Below are 24,086 nucleotides of genomic sequence, written 5' to 3' on the forward strand. Positions count from 1 at the left end.
TTCCCATACTTCCTTAATCAGAGCTTGTACTCCCTCTTTAAGACCTCGTTGTCGATGGGACGCTAACCAATGTCCTTCCTTCCCCGGGGAACGTATTGTGGAATATCTGAAAATGAAGTTGGACATTGTGCTGTTTCACAGAATTTCCAGCTTGAAAGGTAGCTGGAAATATAACTCGCTGCTGCAAATTAAATCATTGTAACAATTATTGTTATTGAAGAAATTCTGCTTTTTCAGGCGAGTTTGGAAGCTCTGGAGTGGGACTTGCCATTTCGCAGTCGCTGATCCTCACCGGTATGCTTCAGATCGGGATAGTCCAGACGACGGAAGTCATCAGTCAGATGACGTCAGTAGAGCGAGTTATTGAGTACACCAAGATCCCAGCAGAAGGCGCGCTTGAATCAAATACAGGTAAGCAAATAGTTCCGAGTATGTGAACTGCCCCAGAAATCGCATTACTTGTAGAAAAAAACAGACAGCTTTTTAAAAATTTATATACGACTGTGCTTAAACTGACACAATATTTTTAGCGCAACGCAATCTGACTTTCAAAAATCCCTACAAAAAAAAAAAAAAATGGCCCTGACTAACATTAACCTATGCGTTTCACAAATCGCTTACCTCACAAAAATCTTGGTTACTCGAACTACTGCAATACAGCAAGCGCCACTACTGCCAGCTAAATAAAAGATTCAAACTATGGAAGGCACTAACTACTGATAGGGATAGTTAGCAAATGAAAGACATTAATAGAGAACAAACAATGTATTTACTTTAATATCATCAAAAGTCATTATATATATAGGAGTTCATAACATCCAATCTTACAAATATCAAAACTCCGCCATTTCTCTCTCCACATCCACCACTGCTGGCGGCTCACCTCCAACTGCTCAACGCTACGCGCTGTTCACATTCAGCTGCCGCTGCCCGACACTACAATGGCAGACAACAATGCAAACTAGCCACAGACTGCACACAGCACACCCAGTGATTTTCATACAGAGCGCTATGTAACGTTGCCAATAAGAAAACATAAACAGCCTACTTACATAGCCCCCATGCTCCCCACAAAAAATTTTACAAATTGTTTTGGGCAGTGGCCAATAATGATTTGATAAAATTTTTCATAATTACAGTAACAAAGAAATCAAATGCACACACTTATTGATACAATGTTGGTCAAAAGCTAAAATTTTCTCACAGTCCGTAAAGACAGTCCTGATCGTTCATCACAGTAAAATAGCACTGTTTTTCTCAAAGTCTGAGCAGTAGAAGAAAATGCACACGGAAGTAGTGGATTTCCACGCAGTCTTGAAGAAGGAGTGTTGTCCTTCCAACGAAAAGACAGTGCTGACTCTTGGCATGGAGACAGGTAATGGGCTACAACAGAGCAAACCCACAGCAGAGTCAGTCGAAGTTTTGAAGAATATTGGTAAGTAGGTCATCACAGAACAGACCCACTGTAGTCCTGGTAGAGATTGTGGTATTGGTGGGCCACCAGAGGTGCAGACCCACTGTAGTCCTGGTAGAAATTGTGGTATTGGTGGACCACCAGAGGTGCAGACCCACTGCAGTCCTTGTAGAAATAATGGTACTGGTGAGTCAGCAAAGGTGTAGACCCACTGTAGTCCTTGTAGAAATAATGGTATTAGTGGGTCATCAAAGATGCAGACCCACTGTAGTCCTTACAGAGATAATGGTATTGGTGGGCCATCAAAGATGCAGACCCACTGTAGTCCTTGTAGAGATGGCCAGCAGCCATCCGTTGTGACTGTGCAGGTGCGTAATCACCATTGAAGAGTGTTACAGATAACATAGCAAGTCCATAACCACCACTTGTGCACTCACAAAATTTTTGGAATTGTCCTTAGAATCAGCAATGCTGTTATCCAGTCCCTTGCTGAATTATTAAATGGTTCAAATGGCTCTGAACACTATGGGACTCAACTGCTGTGGTCATAAGTCCCCTAGAACTTAGAACTACTTAAACCTAACTAACCTAAGGACAGCACACAACACCCAGCCATCACGAGGCAGAGAAAATCACTGACCCCGCCGGGAATCGAACCCGGGAACCCGGGCGTGGGAAGCAAGAACGCTACCGCACGACCACGAGATGCGGGCGCTGAATTATTAATACACATGCAAACACTAACAGTCCCTATGTCTCACATATTGTCCATATACTATGACCAACAGAAACGTGTGCAGTGAAATGTAACTTACAAGTTACTTAATTTGATGAACTGGTGTCAATTACAATTTTATAACATAAGAATACAATTCCAAAGGTACAAAATACATCATTAAAGAACATAACAATACAGATAACATTTGTAGTAATATAGGTTTTACAAAAGAATAGAAATAAACATATACATCAGTGTTACAGGAATTATGACATAAGTAAATACATAAAAGATCAGAAGAACTTTTGAAACATCACCTTCACATGTGAGCAACAAAACAGAATAAATAATGTCTAAACATCTTTACAAAGTAAATAACATATTATTAATGCAAATTATATTTGAGGATAACAGCATTCCTCATCATAGTGACTGTAGCTTAGTATTAGAAGAGAAAAAAATTCTATGAAACAGTACACAGAGACAGGAAGAAAACAAATACACAAGGGTACACAAACACATAGGGGGATAACACAAAAGGAAAGGACAGGGTTTGTTTTCAGTGTAACATTTGGTACTGCAGTCCAGCCCAGAACTTCATTCCATAGATCGTCCCTCATATTTCAACATTTGCTCCAGCCAAAAAAAAATCCTATCCAAGCATGCTTTCTGTATTCTGTTCACATCCTCTTTCAAAAATAGTTTTTCTCCACTGTACACTAATTTTTTGGCCAAACCATTTTCTTATAGCTTCTCAAAGCATTTCTTCCAATCCATCATAGCTAGTTTCTTATATAGTCTACATCCTCTTAAGCTAACTTAAATCTACTGAGCTCAGATGCTAAACTAGGGGACGAGGCAATGCAGCAGCACAAAACAATTAATACAAACAGCAATGAAAAAAAAATGGAAACTGTCAAAGCAAGCAGCAGTAAAATAAATTCGCAGAGCAATTTCAATATTACAACTAATATAAGGCAATGTGCAGCAAACAAAAAAAATAAATCAGTAGTAAAACTGGCTTATCAGAGTAATGCAAAGTGAAATTTAGTAGCACTACGCCTGGCAAACAGCAGCAGCTAATGCAAAAACTTATATCTAAACATGACATAGCTCAAGCAGAAAAAATATTACACTAAAAATGGCCATGTCTAATACCTATGTCACATCTTAACACTAGAGTGATGCATCACGAGAACTTACACTAGCAGATAAGTTACCAAATCGTAAAGAAATTATTTATGCAATTCCTGTGAAAGGAAATGTCTATTTATGTGCCCTCGTTTTCTTGGAAGTAGATCATAAATTTCTTATTGACTGGATCTGTAGGCATAAAATAATTATATTAGTACATATATTTAATTTTATTTTAACGAATGCTGCAATGCAGCTAGAAACTAGATATTAAAGAAAATGAGCAAATATGTACAAAGGACAGCATGAAACATCATTCATTAGCCATATGGCATTTCATCAGGCAGTAAAAATTCTCTCAATTCTCAAGAAAGACGCTTGTCATAATCAGGTGTGCAGATGTAAGTATCTTTCCAAGTAATGAGCGTGTCGTATTTGCGGTGCTTTCTACAAAGGAATGTCAATAGCGAGGATTATGGCCTCCCTTTTTTTTCTTTTCTACCTGTGCCTCTGAAAAGGCATGCACTAATGGCTTTTTCTCCAGGCGTCTGACACAGCTGGGTGCCCATGACGCATTACGTGCAGGTGGTCACTTAACTTTCTTACGGAAATATTTACGACAGCAGTTTCCGTTACAGTGGCAGTCTCATATAGAAAACTTCAGAGGTCGAGAATTTGCGTTGCAAATGTGTAGATACAAAATCTTATGAATATAACAGTGTCCAAAAAATTTTCGCCGGCATTGTGAAAACATTCACGCATTTACACACATTTCATAATAATTAAAGTATGATTCTTGGTTTCCAACATCCTTTCTCACAAGTCAGAGTCCCTAACCACTACTCATTATTCCTTACCATATTATACATATACATATTCATCGACACTTCTTCAATACTTCATCATAAGAAATACATAGCATAATCAAATTCCTCATATACGGTAGCATCATCTTATTGATCATAAACATATCTCAACAGCATAATACAGATAGTTGTCATAATAATATCATAACATCTCAGTCAATTCTCAAAATCGTCGTAGCTTCCTCCAATAATTTCAAAACCTAAAAAAAATTCTCTGCTCATTTCAATAATGTCATCTACCTCAAACGTACTTTAAAAATTATGATCCCATACCAAATACATCATTCAAAGCTCTCATAGTATCACAGTGGTTCTGAAAAAATATGAACAGTTCACAAAGTACAAACAACATACAATTTCGTAAGTGTGAAGTTATCCAACAGTGTAATTACGTAAACGTCCATCACTGATGTAGTAAAATAAATGTTTGTCTCTTTCAGTTAAATGATCAGATAGCTGTGTAATTCTGTGTTAGAGAAATATCGTACCGATGTGTAAAGTAGTATAAGCCAATACCATATTAGCTAGGGCTCCTTGTGCTTGTCACACACATGGTACACAAAGTAAGTGTGTACCCCCTGGCAGGGTCGCCACATGAAACGTCCCGTTTTTAAAAATTTATATACGACTGTCCTTAAACTGACACAATATTTTTAGCGCAACGCAATCTGACTTTCAAAAATCCCTACAAAAAAAATGGCCCTGACTGACATTAACCTATGCGTTTCACAAATCGTTTAACTCACAAAAAAATCTTGGTTACTCGAACTACTGCAATACAGCAGGCGCCACTACTGCCAGCTAAATAAAAGATTCGAACTATGGAAGGCACTAACTACTGATAGGGATAGTTAGCAAATGAAAGATATTAATAGAGAACAAACAATGTATTTACCTTAATATCATCAAAAGTCATAATATATATAGGAGTTCATAACATCCATTCTTACAAATATCAAAACTCCGCCATTTCTCTCTCCACATCCACCACTGCTGGCGGCTCACCTCCAACTGCGCAACGCTACGCGCTGTTAACAAGCCACTGCCCAAGACTACAATGGCAGACAACAATGCAAACTAGCCACAGACTGCACACAGCACACCCAGTGATTTTCATACAGAGCGCTACATAACGTTGCCAATAAGAAAACATAAACAGCCTACTTACATATATGAAACGTCCCCTTTTTAAAAATTTATATACGACTGTGCTTAAACTGACACAATATTTTTAGCGCAACGCAATCTGACTTTCAAAAATCCCTACAAAAAAAAATGGCCCTGACTAACATTAACCTATGCGTTTCACAAATCACTTACCTCACAAAAATCTTGGTTACTCGAACTACTGCAATACAACAAGCGCCACTACTGCCAGCTAAATAAAAGATTCAAACTATGGAAGGCACTAACTACTGATAGGGATAGTTAGCAAATGAAAAAATTCAGCTGCCGCTGCCCAACACTACAATGGCAGACAACAATGCAAACTAGCCACAGACTGCACACAGCACACCCAGTGATTTTCATACAGAGGGCTATGTAACGTTGCCAATAAGAAAACATAAACAGCCTAGTTACAAGCTTATCTACCCATTTCGTACCACACTTTTACGAACCCATAAGATATGCTGGTTTCATAGTGCCTTGATGGCCTGAACAGCTTGTGATACTTCTCCGTGCCTGATAATTGGTGGATGACACCGGATGAGCACGTACAAGTACATTAGAAATAGCCGTAGCCGGCTATTCGGCAGTGTTACAGATCCGTTGCGCAGCGCTGAAGTTCAGAGAAACTGGAGGACAGATCATCAAGGTGAACTTATCACTACCATAACTATCCTGAAATCTACATTTACATCTACATCATACTCCGCAAGCCACCTAGTGGTGTGTGGCGGAGGGTACTTTCGGTACCACTATCTGATCCTCCAACCCTGTTCTACTCGCGAATAGTGCGTGGGAAGAATGATTGTAGGTAAGCCTCTGTATTGGCTCTGATTTCTCGAATTTCCTCCTCGTGGTCACTAAGCAAGATGTAAGTGGGGAGGGGGGCGGGGGGGGGGGGGCGGGGGGAGGGGGTGGGCAGTAATACGTTGTCCGACTCCTCTTGAAAAGTTCTGTCCCGAAATTTCAATAGCAAATGTCTCCGTGATGCACAACGTCTCTCTTGTAACGTCTGCCAGTAGAGTTTGTTTAGCATCTCCGTAATGCTCTCTCCCCAGCTAAACGATCCCGTGACGAAACGCGCTGCTCTTCTTTGGATCTTCTCTATCTCCTGTATCAGTCCTACCTGATAGGGATCCCAGACAGATAAACAGTGCTCAAGAATCGGGCGAACAAGCGCCTTATAAACTTCTTTCGTGGATAAGTTACATTTCCTTAAGATTCTTCCGATGAATCTGAGTCTGGTGTCTGCTTTTCCCACTATCTGTTTTATGTGGTCATTCCACTTTAGGTCGCTCTGGATAGTTACGTCTAGACTTTACGGCAGACGCTATCTCCATCAGTTTGCCATCAATATTGTAGCTGGACAGTTGATTTCTCAATGTTACGAATGCGGCAATGTACTGTTGGTAAGCAACCAGCTGAAACATTCTTTATGAGGCTCAGAAAATACATCTCGTGAAAGGATGTGATAATATGGATGTAATCCATTACTTCCACGATTCTTCTACAACAAAAACAGGTTCGAAGGAGATGCAGGAGATATTCCCCTCTGCATAATACTTATGACTTCACGATTAAAACCTTCCTAGGCTATGTTTACGAAAATTTTAACTATAAATATTAATTAGCGTTGTGTAACTATTACTTTTCATTGCAAGATTGTCGAATATCGTTAAATTATTTTCCATTCCATTTTAGAGATCGCAGTTGCTCACATATCTCGACAGATAGAAAATACTAAACAAACTATCACTGCAATGAGCGATTAGGGAGACCCATGGCCATTAGCCTGTTTACCAGCATTAAGTGAGGTCTCTCTCTGTATATATTGCAGCCTTCTTCGTGTCTCTCGTGTAGAAACCGTGAAGTTAAAATTAGGGTAATTACAGAGTGCTGAGTGGCATTTAAGCACTCATTCCTCTCGCGCTCCATACGTGAATACAACGGGAAGAAGCCGTCACAACTGATAGAATGGAAAGTATGCTCTGTTGTGCACTGTCATTTTGCAGCGTGTAGATGCAGATGTAGATGTAGATATTCACGTACAGTCTAGACCTGATATGTTGCAACTTTAATCATTATGAAGTAGAAAGAATATATGGAGTGTCCCAAGTCTGCAGCTTCAGTATTATACAGATGGTAGAGGATTCTACTTTGAGGTAAGGAACTAATGAGATGGTTTTTATATGAACAAGTAAAGCCTTATAGAAAGATTTACCCAGCTTACCTATTGTTCAAAGTGACAATCGGCCTCCTCATTGTTGCCTAATATATTCTCGGAACTGAGCTCTAGGTTTATCATTAGTAGCGAATACTTCCGCAGCATGTTTAATGACAGCGCTGTATTCTCTGCTCCAACAGCACAAATTTCAACCAAACTGGGTGCATGTATCCGTTACTGTCAGGCAACAATCGCTTTGGGGGGTAAAAGCCACCTACTTATCATAGTTCAGGCGAGATGGCGTCATAAACTGTGAGATGCTTGAGAAACTACCACATTGTGCTTGACATTTAAATTTATTGCTTCGTTGGTACTAACATTGTTCTTCACATATTTAGCTGGTCAATATCCACATATGCCGCTAAATGTAACTACGCAAATAAATCGTTGTACGACTCGTAGCCCAAGGGATATGACGTCATAAATACTGAGACGCGTTGTGCATGCAGTTTTAATGCATTTGTTCTTTACTACTAAGACACTCCTGTAGTTGAGTCAACTTAAGGAAATCCCTGGCACTTGACAGCGTTTTTGACAGCTTTTCAACTGCGAAGCGGCAGTAGGCGGAAACGGTAGCCGTCTATACGTGTAGAGTTATGAAGAGGCGTTGCCATGGATACGCTTACAGAATAACGTGAAGCAGCTGCTCCCAGCGCACGGAAGCTGTGCGGGTTGATGTGTCTTAATTTGGGTACTGTACTTCACATTAGTACATTATGTATATGTCTCAGTGCGACTGTCTTCTAATTTCAAATGTGTTTTCAGGAATTTACGCAAATGAAATTTTTTCGATAATTCACTACAAACGCAGTTCATTTTTTGTTTTCGTTTCTAATAGAAAATTGGCAAAATGTAAAATCGGGCAATGCCGGTTTGTCAGCTAGTAAAGCTAGACAAACATGTTCCAGGTTGCTGTATTTCTTCAAGTAAGACAAACTTGTTTGGCAGTAAGACTCCTCCGTTGGCCAAAGAAAAGTTCCGCTTACGAGACCAGAACCTCTCAAGGGAGCAGACCCACTTTCGTTTCGTCACAGTTACGTAAATGATGGGATAACCGATTGGTTTAAAAATAACCGATTGGTCAGTGGATTATTTTTTCGTTCATTCGTTCTTTCAAGTCGAATGAAACAACCGTGGTCACATCAACTACATTTACGTTTTCACTCACCATCAGTGTTGTCCGTCCCGGTAGGTGAGTGCTCGGTCAGAGGGTTAGCTACCCTCTGTAATAAAAAACTGAGTGAACGGATCAACGAAGAACCTGAACGGCTGTCATCTGACGTCCGCCCGAACAAATTCAACGAACAATATAGAACAAAATGAGATTTTAAAAAAAGTGGTCAGCGCAACAGAATGTTAATCCTAAGGACCCAGGTTCGATTCCCGAGTGGGTGTTGTGTTGTCCTAATCATTATTATTTCATCCCCATCGACGCGCAAGTCGCCGAAGTGGCGTCAAATCGAAAGACTTGCACCCGGCGAACGCTCCACCCGACGGGAGCCCCTAGTCACACGGCATCTACATTTTGTACCATCAGGGTTTGAGCGGTTTCGCTTAATATGAGACAACCGATTCACTTAAGTCCCTGAGGATTACGTGTGTTATATGAGTGTTTTCGCTCAGTCTCTTGGGCATGAGTGGTTTCACCGGCTCCGCCAAAAGCAAGGCGGCATCCCGGCCCCTGCGCCGGCGCTGTGCAGCCCCGCGGCAGGAGGGGGCTGACGTGGGGCGCACGGGGCGCATGCGCAGTCTGAGTGCTTTTTAATTAATTGGAGGACACTAGTCACTTCTCTTCAGGAAAACGGAAAGCAAACAGGCACTGAAATTGGGCCATATTCTTGTCCTCTTCAGGTACCCCTAGGGAAGCTGTTACACTCAACTATGTAGCCGCAACGACACATTAGCTTAATTAGTTGTGTCTTAATTGCGTCTGGAACCACTTTATCCACAGCAGTGTATTAATGAATGTTAAATGATGAAAAAAGAATTAGTCTATGCAGTACATTATTAGATGAATAAATGCAATGTTTATTTTAACGTTAGTATATTCTCGGAGATGTCTTCGCGTAAACGCGGGAGACGACTAGTTTCACTCAGAGGAGTGAATGGAGAGCTTAGTCAGCTAAAACCCTAAAGAGTAGTTTCAGCTGAAACGACTAATACATGGCTCAACCGACAGAAGAACAACAGACTGGTTGAATTGTGTCGAGTGTTTTCATTCGGCAGTTCCAGCTTCTCTCGAAATAGAGTGAATAGTAATCGGACTGATTCGTGAAACAACAACCGACTGATTCGATTCTTTTCATTCTGCTGCTCCTATACACTGGCTCCACTCAAAAGAGCGAATAGTTCAGCTAGTATGTAAAACTACAATCGAATGAATCGATTGTTTTCCAACGAATGACTGAACAGACTGTTTTCATTCGACTATTCCCAACATTTGTCCGGATGTCACGTAGGCCTACTTACATCGAACGGGGGAGAAAGAAAGAAACGATGGTGCCTGTGCAGGAGGAGGCAGACCCTGCCCTTTGGCACGGCCCTCCGTATGCTAACTTCACCAATGCCGCGTAACAATAGCTGACTCAGCATCAACCTGCAGATGTTTAGGACATCCTTTACCATGGGTGAACCTGAAAGACCCTAAAAGACATTTATGAAGTCTTTGAAGGACATAATGTCAGTCAACTGCTTCCCCTTCACCACTCGCCAGCACATCCAAAGACTCCGTAAAAACGGGGTGACGGTGATAACACTGACCTTAGCAACAGCAATAATTTCTCCGTTTTCAATTTTATCGTCAGCATTACTTGAAAAAAAGTGATTGCAGAAATATAATTCTGTACAAGAAGTAAACGCTATTGTAGAATACGAGATAATAGGCTATAACGGAAAACAAAGAAAGAGATAAATCAATGTTCATTCATTTTCCGACCACAACACTATTCCCACGGCACATTGAAAGCATGTCATTAACTTCCTGTTATCACTTGAATTCATTATCTTCAGCCGTGTCCATAGAACTTAGCTGGTGAGAATATATCAAAAGTTACAATTAGCATTCATCACGGATTGGAATTGTATTTAACATTTCTATGACTGAAAAATGTATATTTGTTAGCTCAATACCCACCATTTATGTTTCAAATCTGGGTTAAACTACTCTGAACAAATAGACAAAGATCGTTGAGCAAATCTGTAGTCTTGCAAAATTCATGCTACACAAATGAAAATTGTATTGAACGTTTGTTGTGATCACATAACGTATACCAGAATAGATACTCTCCTTAGTCACTGCAATAATCGAACATTGGACTATTATATCTTGCAGTGCAAGCAAAATTACGGAGCACCTACTTAGCATATTACAATATCTCTTTTAACATACGGGATAAGTGAAAACTTTTGGAATGTGTAAGTCAACACATTGTCACGTAAAGCCAAACATAGTAAAATATTTGACCCGTCATTTTTAGTCAGTTCTTATGTAAGTTTGACTAATTGTTGTTGATGTTTATTAAAAAAAGCAAAAAATTTTTTTATTCCAGAAGCTATTCCACCTGCCGAATGGCCGCAGAGAGGGAAAATTGTCTTTCAGAAGCTATATCTCAAATATAATGAACCAGATCCTCCCGTACTGAAGGATCTTAATTTTACTGTTGAAGCTACACACAAGGTAGTCATAATATTAACAGTCAGTAGGAAAAGCAGTTTTTATGTAATTTCTGCCTTCTGTGATATTTTGCAAATCTGTTTTAGGTTGGCATTGTGGGGCGAACTGGCGCTGGAAAATCTTCTATCATTTCCGCGCTGTTCCGTCTTGCTCCAACAGAGGGCACCATCGTTATTGATGATATCGACACAAGCCGCCTCGGACTACACGACCTTCGGAAGCACATTTCCATCATCCCCCAGGAGCCGGTGCTCTTCTCGGAAAGCCTCCGGTATAATCTCGACCCATTCTCAGAGTTCGAGGATGCAAAACTCTGGGAAGCTCTTGAAGAGGTGAGCTCGTACAGCATCATATTCGTCTTCTGTGGGAATAGGAAATGCTACAAAACCAGATGTGAAAGCGACTAGCAATCAGATTGTTGTTTAAAATGTGACAGGCCTCTGATACGAGTAGTCCTATAGAAGACGGTTGACTGCTTAGCTCAGCTTTCTAGATAGACTTGCAGGAGGAGCGTTAGTTTGATGGTGGATTCCGAACAGCGGGGAACCTTTGAACGTTTTCATGTCCAAAAAAGTATTGCAAGAGGTGAATGTCATGTTGAGTGAAATAATTCAGTGACAGACTGCAGGTGAAATTCGAAATTTGTAGATTTGTAATTCGACACTTCAGCAATGCTACTTAAATAATGTTATCTGCCTTTTCATAGGAATACTTAAATAATATTATCTGTCTTCTTACAGGAGCCTTCAGAAATAACAATTATTAAAATGTGAAATCCTAAGAGAGAGATAAACTGAATACAAATGAAGTTGAAAATCAAAGACAAGTTATATGATTCTTTGTCTTATGACGAATCACAACAGAAAACACAACTCCTTATATAGCATTAAGTAGAGAAATCATGATATAAATTAAAGACAGAGACGAATCCCAATGAATCAGCAACTTATCGTAAAAAGTTATGGTTCAGTTCGAATATTTAAGATTCGTGGCGGAACTGTTGCTGTCAAATAACGAGTGATAAAGAAATGCTCACTGAAGCTAGAGTTTAATTGCATGACACTGAAACACTTTCTTTGAAACACGCTGGTACTATAATCACAGCTGTCAGAGGATGCCAGCGGCATTTCCATTTATCTGTAGAGCTTGTCGGTATCGTAACACTATTTTGTGTTCAGAATGACTCAGCATGAAGCTATGGTTCACTTTGGTGATAATAAGAGAGATAACATAACCGCAGCTATAGTATTCCTAAGGTGACTGGTACTTTGACTAAAAACACCTTTATATAAGATGAACATCAACAAAAGCAAAACGAGGATAATGGAATGTAGTCGAATTAAGTCGAGTGATGCTGAGGGAATTAGATTAGGAAATGAGGCACTTAAAGTAGTAAAGGAGTTTTGCTATTTGGGGGGCAAAATAACTGATGATGGTCGAAGTAGAGAGGATATAAAATGTAGACTGGCAATGGCAAGGAAAGCGTTTCTGAAGAAGATAAATTTGTTAACATCGAGTATAGATTTAAGTGTCAGGAAGTCGTTTCTGAAAGTATTTGTATGGAGTGTAGCCATGTATGGAAGTGAAACATGGACGATAAATAGTTTGGACAAGAAGAGAATAGCTTTCAAAATGTGGTGCTACAGAAGAATGCTGAAGATTAGATGGGTAGATCACGTAACTAATGAGGAAGTATTGAATAGGATTGGGGAGAAGAGAAGTTTGTGGCACAACTTGACCAGAAGAAGGGATCGGTTGGTAGGACATGTTCTGAGGCATCAAGGGATCACCAATTTAGTATTGGAGGGCAGCGTGGAGGGTAAAAATCGTAGAGGGAGACCAAGAGATGACTACACTAAGCAGATTCAGAAGGATGTAGGTTGCAGTAGGTACTGGGAGATGAAGAAGCTTGCACAGGATAGAGTAGCATGGAGAGCTGCATCAAACCAGTCTCAGGACTGAAGACCACAACAACAGGGTTTATTTGCTTAAAACGTCATGTTGTGCCATTTTACCATGTTAATAATAATGCATCGTCTTTCCATTATCAAAGCATATATATATATATATATATATATATATATATATATATATATATATATGTGTGTGTGTGTGTGTGTGTGTGTGTGTGTGTGTGTGTGTTGCAACTCATTATTAATGCACAGGTGAATTATTCATTCCAATAGTTTTTAAATAATACAGTGTACTAGATGTCCAGTAGGCTTATTGATAGGTCGAAATAATTTTAAAAGCAGTGTAGTTACAAGGATTTTCCTTGGTTGTTTACGAACACATAAACTACGACGTCACACAATCTATGGTTCAGCAATGATAATTCACATGTCTTTCAGTACTCACTGCCTTATGATCGGCTGACAGGATCGTAAGCCGGCCGATGGTGACAGGGCGGTTCTAGGCGCTTCAGTGTGGAACCGCGCGACCGCGACGGTCGCAGGTTCGAATCCTGCCCCGGGCATGGATGTGTGTGATGTCCTTAGGTTAGTTAGGTTTAAGTAGTTCTAAGTTCTAGGGGACTGATGACCTGAGGTTTTAAGTCCCATAGTGCTCAGAGCCATTTGAACCATTTGAACAGGATCGTAAACATCGACATGATGCTAAGCGACACGCCACGAGCTTGTTGTGAATTTAAGAACAGTGGTATAAAAATCGCGAGATTGGAAAAATACGAAAAACTAAAAATGTGAAGAAATACGGAGAATTGTAGAAAATATGGAAAAGTATGAGAAACTTGAGAAATGACAGTACTTACATATCTGACTGGGTGTGGTTTCTGCTGGTTTTTCTGCACTTGTATGCCAGTGTAATCTGATGCTGGGAGAGACGTCGTCAGTGACCATGGATTTGTGTTCGTATACTTAGCTGCACAACATAATACTAGCCCACATCGAAAGTGTGACCTTAAGATTTGGCTCGTTCTCTCTTTGAATAGCTACTGGAGCATACTGCTACTTCATTTTGGATTTTCGGGGGGATTTATGTAACAGAAAATCATTATCAGTATCATAAAATCATACATATTCTGAATAATATTCGAAACAATTTCATTGCATCAAGTTGATGGTAAAGAGTAGATGCTATAATAATTCGTGGAACTTGAAGTGTGTTGCACAAAAGAAAATTACTAATCAATGTCTCAAAGAACCGATGAGATCGGAAAATATGTAGGAACAACGTGGCTGCATACAGCTAAAGACCGAAACGGACAGAAAGGCTAGATGAGACCGTCATTAAACAGTGGATGTTAAATGGCAGTTCACGATGATGACAGTGATGATGATGATGATGATGATAAACAAACAAACCGACAAACAGATTCCAGGAAGCCTAGGAAGTAATTGATTCACTATCTACTTTACTTTCCGTGCCTGAGCAAGAATTTATAAACTCTCTTCTTCCAAAATCACGCTGCCTCAAAAGCCTTGTCTTTGCATAAAAATCGGATCTTCCGCTAAGTAAGAAAACTCAATGCTTGGACACAAGAGAAAATGTTCAATCGTCTGTGCTTCTTCACGTTCATTCACTACGGGAATCTAGTAACATGTGTATTCTACAGGTTACTGTTATTTCAGTCAAGGTATCGAGGAATTTAATACTAGATGTGGCAGAAACAATGGCGTATTCATAACAGTGTATTTGACTACGAAGATGCACGGCTAAACATCTTGGTGTGCACTGTTCGAAAGACTAGTTCGTACAAATATAATAGACATGCTATATTTTACAAATAATGTCCTTTAGGTGTCCACCATCGTTGGCGATGAAATTTTAGTCACCAAAATACACAATCGCTGTAACTTCGCAAAGAGTCTCGATTTCAGCTTGAATGTTGATTTTCGAGCTCTCAGAAGCTGTTGGTCTGTTTTCATACACTTCTTATTTCATAAATGCCAACAGAAAAAGGCTCTAACCTATAAATGAGCGAACGGGGAGGCCAGTTGACACCAGCAAAGCGCGAAAGAAGACGCTACGGAAACTATCTGCTTAAGACCCTTATGGACGTTCTTGTTGCGTGAACGGTTGCGCCGTCCTGTTGGATCCACGACTGCGTATAAATCTTCTGAGGACACATTTTCTGCATTATGAACTATTGCAACATAACAACATACCCACCTGATGTTACTGTAGCAGTGCCAGCTACGTCATTCTCAAAAAAGTACGGACCCTGTTGTGAAGTGGTGTGCTATGCATTTGGTGAGGACTAGTAGGCACCGATTACCGAAAGTTTTGTTTATTCACATAGACCGGTAAATGAAACTAGACGTAGACGGACATCATTAAATTGTTGAGAAAATAAAGTCCATTGTTGTTCTTTTCTGGAAACTGTGAACAGAACTTATGACAGCTTGCTGACCTCCTGGCAATAACTGTTGCACCACTCGGAGCGTATAATGATGGGCATGATTATCGAGATGCAGAATTCGTCGCAGGTTTCCGTCCAAGCTGTTCAGCACTTATTTTGCGAATGCCGACAAACTGACCACGCCGACCTTCACTGGAAGGCAGTGTTGTTCGGAATGCGAACCATTCCTGGTCTACAGGATGATGCCTTCCTCGTTGCAGATGCTGTTGTTCTGAACTACAGCAGCCATTTCGTAGTCTACTTCTCTGAAGGAACTTGATGATTACGGCAAATGTCAAAATGTTGCAGAAGCAAACGCTGCGTTAGCACGAGACCATCACCAGATTAAAAAAAACTTTTCAGTTGCCTAACACACGATGTTCGTTTGAGCAACGACTCACACTGAATGGTAACGCTCAAAACCGTCCTAAGCAGTGGTACAACCATCGACTCTTTAGGAAGCCGTGCTCAACAACGGCGCGCAATTTCGAACAGGTCATTGTTCTTGCCGCATCCTGTAGATCGTTTGTTGTATGTTTATATTGGACAATACTTTAAAGCGTCATCACGTACAAAAAAAAGTCATACTCATTGACGGAAAGAACGCACAATACTGTGAAATATTTAACTCACAATTACAATGAAGAGCCAAAACAACCGGTACACCTGCCTAATATCGTGTAGGGCCCCCGCGAGTGCGCAGAAGTGCTGCAACACTACCTGGCAAGGACTCGACTAATGTCTGAAGCACTGCTGGAGGGAACTGAGACCATAAGTCCTGTAGGGCTGTCCATAAATCCATAAGAGTACAGCGGGTGGAGATGTCTTCTGAACAGCACGTTGCAAGACATCCCAGATATGCTCAATAATTTTCAAGCCTGGCGTGTTTGGTCGCCATCGGAAGTGTTTAAGCTCTGAAGAGTGTTTCTGTGGCCACTCTGTAGCAATTCTGGATGTGTTGGGTGTTGGGTGCCGAAGTCCGCCGGAATGCACAATGGTCATGAATGGATGCAGGTGACCAGACAGGACGCTTATGCACGTGTCACCTGTCAGGGTCGTATTTAGATGTATGGGGGGGGGGGGGGGGGGGGGAGGGTCCCATATCACTCCAACTGAACACGCCCCATACCACTACAGAGCTTCCACCAGCTTGAACAGTCCCCTCCCCTGCTGACAGGCAGGGTCCATGAACTCACATGGTTGTCTCCATACTCGTACACGTCCATCCGCTCGATAGAATTTGAAACGAGACCAGGTAACAGGCTTCCACTCATCAAACAGTTCAATGTCAGTGTGACGGGCCCAGATGTGGCGTAAAGCTTTGTGTCATGCAGTCATCAAGGGTACACGAGTGGGCCTTCGGCTCTGAAAGCCTATATCGATGATGTTTCGTTGAATGGTTCGCACACTGACACATGTTGATGGCCTAGCATTGAAATCTGCAGCAATTTGCGAAAAGGTTGCACTACTGTCACGTTGAACGATTCTTCTCAGTCGTCGTTGGTAGCGTTCTTGCAGGATCCTTTTCCGGCCTCAGCGATGTCGGAGATTTGATGTTTTACCGGATTCCTGACATTCACGGTATACTTCATTTCAGGGAAATCGCGAAAAACCTAAAGCAGATTGAATAGATGGTGATCTTAACACTGGGCTTGCCGTATGCAAATACAGAGCATTAAACTCCACGCAACCTCGCTTTTACCTTCAGTGTGGTATGTGTTCCCATCACATTTTTTCGGTGATTTTCTTTTATTAGGAATGTGGACTTGAATGTAATTGAATATATTAATCATTTGGTTTATTTATCATCACGACAATTCGCAACTACGACAAAAATGCTTGATTCTCAATACTGTTCATAGAGGCATCTTGTGCCAAAATCTCGATAAACAGGTGCTTAAGGCAACGTGTACGAACGAAAATCTGCTGATCTGACGTGAGCGTTAGGGAGAAAACTGGAAATAAATCGCAGAAGTCCTGAGTGATCATCGTGAAATTAGTTAGTAATGAAAAGAACTGCTGAAGACAACACGTAGAATTATGGAATATAGTACCTCCCACCTGTTATGGAATTTCGAAGCAAACCGTTTATGACTTCCAAGATAAATCGTTACAGTGAAGCTCTAAGATGTTAAAGTTCTAAATTTGACCTTCCCTACGTCTCATGCAGAAGCGGGCCGGTCTCGCCATATTGTAGCTGTCGGGGATAAAAATACTGCGGCCTCAATCTGCAGTGGCGCCGGAGTCCTTGTTTCTACGTCAGTTAGCATCGTAAGTTGAAGGTTTGTGATGGAGATCTGATAGACTCATTGAGGTCGTGCGGATGTGTATATACAGGGTGACTCACTATGGCCACTAAGAATAACTCTGAAAGTATGATAGTAGCTGAAAAGTTTGTGGGACAAAAGTTGCATGGGACAACGGGAGTCATAATATGAAATTGTTTTTTTTTGTTGCTAGGTGGGGTAGCTTCGGAGATGTGAAGGTCAACTTCGTTTTCTTAAATTGTATGCTATAGTTTGGTACTTATTTTCTGATAGCGGCTATCGAGACGAATCCGATTATGTGTAACAGTAAGGTCTTTGAAGATCAACGAAGGTGAAAAAGGTGGCATGAACGTCCATTTACAGAACGTGTTCGAAGTGATGACTATTGGTATCAATGCAGTGCTGCAATCTTCTTATCATGGATTGAGTGGTATTCCTTATCACGTCGGCACTAATCGAAGCACATGCTCTGACGATTCTCTCTCGCATATCTTCAGGTGCAGTTGGAACGTCTTTATAAACAATGTCTTTCAAGAATCCCCACAAGAAAAAATCCAGAGGAGTCAAGTCTGGCGAACGAGGAGGGACACATCTCCTCCGCGTCCAATATAACGATTTGGGAATTGTCTCTGCAACTCATTCAAACCATCAGCGAAAAATGTGCCGCTCACCCATCTTGTCGATACCACATTCTGTTCCTTGTTCCTAAAGGTATTTCTTCCAATAACAGACCTAATATTTCTTGCAGGAATGTGGTGTACTTCCTACCATTATGAGTTCCTTCGATGAAATAGGGGCCTTTAATTCTGTCCTCCAGAATTCCACACCACACATTCACCGACCACGGTTTATGGTATGCAACTTGCCACTGCCAACATGGATTTTCAGTTGCCCAATAATGCATGTTATGCAATTTAACATTTACATGGTTCGTGAATATAACCTCATCAGTAAATAAAATTAAATTAAGAAATGTGTCATCCCTCTGAATCTGAAGTTGAGCCCATCGGCAGAATTCAATGCGACGCATGCAACCCGTACCAGTTAATTCTTGGTGGAGACTGATATGGTAAGGATGATATTTATGGCGATGCAGAACACGAACAACACTACTCTGATTCATGCCAGATCCCCTTGCGATTTGACGTGAACTAACACAAGGATCTGGAACCACAGTGACAAGAGTAACAATTTCCGTTTCCTCGGTAGTAATTTTCCTTTGCCGGATATGTTTCCGATGCGTTAAAGATCCAGTTGTTCTCACTTTATCATACACATATTTAAATGTTCGACGTGTAGGGTGAGTACATTGAGAATATCTATCAGCGTATAAGTCTCTAGCTCTCACTGAATTTCGTTGCCATTCTCCATAAATGAGAAGCATATCGACTTGTTCTTCGAAGGAATACATCACTCACATTCGCTTGATTCGACTATACTAGTCTTACCCTTTCTATAAGTGTTGTCTTGCGAAACAGTCGGATTGTGTCTACATGTCAATGGCACGTTAGATGGATACGCTGTATTCGGCAACTATTTACTATTTGCACGATATGCTAGAGAGAATTATCAGAGCAAGTGCTTCGATAAGTGCCGAAGTGATAAGGAATTCCACTCAATCCATGATAAGAAGATTGAAGATTGCAGCACTGCACTGATACCAATGGTCATCAATCACTTCGGACTCCTTCTGTAAATGGACGTTCATGCCATCTTTGTGACCTTCGTTGACCTTGAAAGACCTTACTGTTACACATCATTGGATTCGTCTCGATAGCCGCTATCAAAAAATAAGTACCAAACTACAGCTTCCCATAAAAAAAAATCAAAGTTGACCTTCGTATCTCTGAAGCGACCCCACCTAGCAACAAAAAATCAGTGTCATATTATGGCACCCGTTGTCCCATGCGTCATTTGTTCTACAAACTTTTGAGCTACTATCATACTTTCAGAGTTATTCTAGGTGGCAATAGTTAGTGACTCACCCTGTATACTCCGTAGCAATTTACGAGTTTTATAGTGAAGCTGAACACTAATATTGTGAGAGTTACATGTCTTTTTATTCTGCCTCGGGGCCCAGGCAGATCTTGTCCCTAGTCAGTGTGCTTCCAGAATTGTATTTATGAGCCTTATATCATTGCACAAACTGATAATACTGCATGGTTTATTTGTATAAATATAAACAGGGTGATGTGATAGGTTAGTAGTAATGACTTGTCTTACCATTATTTAAGCACATATTTATATGAGGTCTCATTCATTACTAATGCACAGATTAGTGACCATAGCAATACCTTCTTTTAAAATACTGCTGCAAACTAGCTGTCTAGTTTGTATTTAGAATATGCACACAACGAATACCCTTGTTGAACGAGAATAAGTCTTGATGATCTTGTGGTAATGGTATAGTATTTCTACTTCTCATTGGACTTCACTGCAACACTGCCCCTCAAATGTCACCAACTCACGTGAAGCTTTCACCGAAGATAAGTAACAGCCCCAAAGTCTAAAACGCCATAGAAAATAGATTGTGGAAGCTGTCGCCCGCTTGTCAGTTAAATCATGTTTAATGCTCAAACAAAAAACTTTGTAGCGGATGATTTCCCTGAGATTTAATATCTAGATATTCTTGTTTCTACAGTTGTAAAGACAAAAGTTATCGGTACTGGTTATATTATAGGGTAATTTCTGGTAACTATGGTCCCAGAGCTGCCAGTCTGTTATTACGTTGCTGGGTGCAGTTGTGCAGTTTCTGTTTGCATTTCTTTTGTGCTCCATCTGGAAGTCCAATAGGCGCTGAATTCTGTGAAACTGCGAAATTGTTATATCGGCATACTTCTGAAAAATCAGTTGCTGTTGAACTTTCTTGAGAAGCTTGTTTTCGCTACAAAGTTCTGCGCCTAACCATAAATAAGTAAGGAAATTTGAAAAATTCTGCATAATATTCATGTTTCTGATTATTTAGCAATGTTATGTCAACTGGCATTACGTTATATTTTATTTAAAAAATTTAACTTGAGACACAACTAAAGCCCAAAATTTCCTACTACAGTCTGTTCGTGTTACATTAATTTACATTGCTGAGGCGGTATTGAAATACCTGAGCGTAAAATAGCTCTTTTTCACACAATTTTCAGGTCATACTGCAATAAATAATGACCAATAAACATCAAAAGGGAACTTGTGTTGAAGGGAAACGCTTGAACAAAGTTGAGTCAGATGAAACCTTCTAAAGTTAAAGATTTTGTCATTGTCAAATATGAGGACAAATTATAGGTAGGTAGCGCCATTCAGATCTACAAAACAGGGCCAGAAGTGAGTTGCGTGGCAAGAAGTAGGAAACTGTAAATCTGACGCAAAGAAAAGGATCTTCTTTTGTGCAACGAATATGATGTAATTTACATAATTCAGCCCCAAGTTAAGGTGTCCAGGAAAGGAGAATGATATTCTGTAAAAGTACCGAAGATGTCTGGGACAAATAGAGAACTGTGTCACTTATTTTCTTATGTGTTTGTATTTAAATATAAATTACAAAATGAACGAGTTTAGTAATGTTTCTCTTTCACTTTCTATTTAAACAAATCGACATAAATACCGTAACTACAAGCCACCTTAATATATGTGAGGTGGACTACGGTTAGAACATTGGGACCTAGATATGGTCTAATTTTTAATAATCAATATCTGCTGTAATAATACTTGAAATTAAGAACTGAAATAATACTAATTTTCCTTTCACTACAGTAAACACTTTAAAAAAATGTATACATGTTCTGCAGACAACACGGAAAAAAACTGTGTAAATTGGACCATGGTTTTGGTATGTACGGAAGCAAGCAAATTTTTTTCGTTCCACAGACATCTACTTCATACATTTATTCCATCTTTGCCATATGTGGTGAAAAATATAAATAAAGACTAAGTTATGTTCAATTTCGATTTCGCCCATGCGAAACAGAATAACCACCAACTATAGCGTTCGATGCAGTATTTATTTCTTATATTTCTGCAAAGAACAGCTGAGCAGTTTGAAACAACTAACCCAGCCACTCTCCACGGTGAACTACGTCACACACACATGATCTCAGTAGTTGTTACTCTGCTTTCTTTTAATGTTGACAGGTGGAGCTCAAGTCCTGTGTCGAGACACTAGACTTCCAAGTTACGGAGGGCGGCAGCAACTTCAGCGTGGGCCAGAGGCAACTGATCTGCCTTGCTAGGGCCATACTCAGGAACAACAAAATACTCGTACTCGACGAGGCCACTGCCAACGTCGACCCAGAGTGAGTGTCGCATTACTTATATTAATTCCTTCCTAATCCCTTTACTGAACACAGTTTATGTTTTCATAATTGTGCCTGTATCCATCTAAATACGCAGAGGGTGTGTAGTTAATTGCGTTACACTGTAAGTGGTCGTCTCTATGTATACCTTCATATTGTGGGTTGTGATTTTATCACCTATATGGTTTAGATTGTGTGCCTAAGTTCCTTGGACCACCTTCGCAAACAGGTGAGTTCTTCTTAATGGTAGGAAATTCTCTCTGTAGAGCCATTTATGTGATCGAATTATTTGAAAATTTGTGTTACAGGACGGATGCCCTGATTCAGTGTACGATTCGCAGAAAATTCATGCACTGCACGGTGATTACTATCGCCCACAGGCTGAATACTGTTATGGACTCAGACAAGGTGCTCGTGATGGACGCTGGAACTGTAGTGGTGAGAAACAAATATGTCACTAGACAATGTCCTACAACAATCGTCAATAATAGCTTTCTTTTACCAAACACTCACTGAAAAGCAGTTTCTTCTTATTATATTTTGCACACAGCAGTCTGTCATTTAATTTTGCGAAGTTAAATCTTTTAAACAATGGATTTAGCACCAGGGTAATTCGACTGCAGCTGTCATAGCCGTGTAGGGTTGCCAGCTTTTTACAGTGAAAATAAGGAAGCGAGGAGTAAGCCTACAAAACAAATACTTCAAATAGGGTTTTCTACAAATAACAGTAGAAATTATTGCTTTTGTTTACAGACTTTACTTCCTTCCGCCAAGATTCATTGTCTTTTACATTTTTAAATAATTCACTGCAATTAAAATTAAAATGCATTGCTATTTGCAGATCTGCTTTTATAAGGTCAGTGATACCTTTGTTGCGCATCTCTGGCAATTTATGGTTCCATAGGGAAAAATTCATTCTGCCTCGTGGTTTGAACCAGGAATGCTTAATACAAACCCAAACTACTTTCAGCAAATTTGGTAGCTGAACATTTTTTGCGCTGAAGGTACAGGGAACATAAGCTCACTTGTGACTCTTCAGGCTCACTTACTTGCATTGCCTTCTATGGATATGTTTTCTTCAAAATATCCTTTTCATTACAAAACCCATCATGCAAACAATTTCACCTACATCATCTAGCTGAAATGAGTCAATTATTTCTTGAAGATGGTTAAATTTTAGCTCTGAACTTAGAAAAAGAGGCATTCAAAACTGTTTTGGAATTGGCAATTGATCTTCAAATTAGAAACTCGCACATTGAAACAAGATATTTTTATTTATTTATTTATTTCTCAGTAAAGGAATTGCACAATAAGACAGAAAACACAAATTGTGAATATTCGGTTGTTTTACCAGTAAACTCATTTTTCTGTCCACATAGTCGCCATTAGGAAATAGCTACATGCAGTACAACACCCGCAGTTTGGATTTTACCCTTAAATAATTTTCGTTTGTTTCTCTGCTCCCCTTCCACTTTCGTTTAGCTGTTGGTGTTTCCCAGACTGGAACCCTAAACTTTTAATATCACGAAGGAAAACGAAACGAATCAGAACTGTTTTATCACGTCATACAATTGATAGTATCAAGTGCGACATCGAAACACCGTTTCTTTCGTAGTTGCATCAAGAAACTGTAAAATTCAAGAGGGAAGACCAGTGAAAAATCAGCTTAAATCAATGCAAGCAAGATAACTCTTTCTCGGAATTTTGCAAATAAGAAGGTATTCGAATCGACGCGGCTTACAATTAGTCACAGAAAAATGAAATAATTTTGTCCAAAACGTAGACTTTAAGGACGCAGGAATGTTGTTTCTAAGTGCGTTTAATGTTTGACAGCACTCCAGTGGTAAAGGAGACGGAAGGTTTTTGCCCAAAAAGCGGTTTAAATGGATAGACTGAAAAAAAGAAGCTGCTTTGCTTTCAGTTTAAGTAACGTGAGAACGGACTCAAACGTGAGGGAACTGTATATATCAAAACCTATTA

At 40.1% G+C, this 24,086-nt stretch overlaps 1 protein-coding gene across 1 annotated transcript in view; it reads left to right on the forward strand.

Annotated features, from left to right (window-relative positions):
• LOC126457902 (ATP-binding cassette sub-family C member 4-like) overlaps window positions 1-24,086 on the forward strand; it is a 274,881-nt gene that overhangs the window by 245,028 nt on the left and 5,767 nt on the right. Inside the window, exons 20-24 of the mRNA XM_050094578.1 lie at window positions 238-411; window positions 11,072-11,199; window positions 11,283-11,528; window positions 21,946-22,106; window positions 22,415-22,544. Coding sequence (XP_049950535.1) covers window positions 238-411; window positions 11,072-11,199; window positions 11,283-11,528; window positions 21,946-22,106; window positions 22,415-22,544 — 839 coding nt within the window. The remainder of the gene's footprint in view (window positions 1-237; window positions 412-11,071; window positions 11,200-11,282; window positions 11,529-21,945; window positions 22,107-22,414; window positions 22,545-24,086) is intronic.

This window comes from Schistocerca serialis, chromosome 2, assembly GCF_023864345.2.
Source record: "Schistocerca serialis cubense isolate TAMUIC-IGC-003099 chromosome 2, iqSchSeri2.2, whole genome shotgun sequence".
In the NCBI taxonomy this organism is placed as follows: Eukaryota; Metazoa; Arthropoda; class Insecta; order Orthoptera; family Acrididae; genus Schistocerca; species Schistocerca serialis.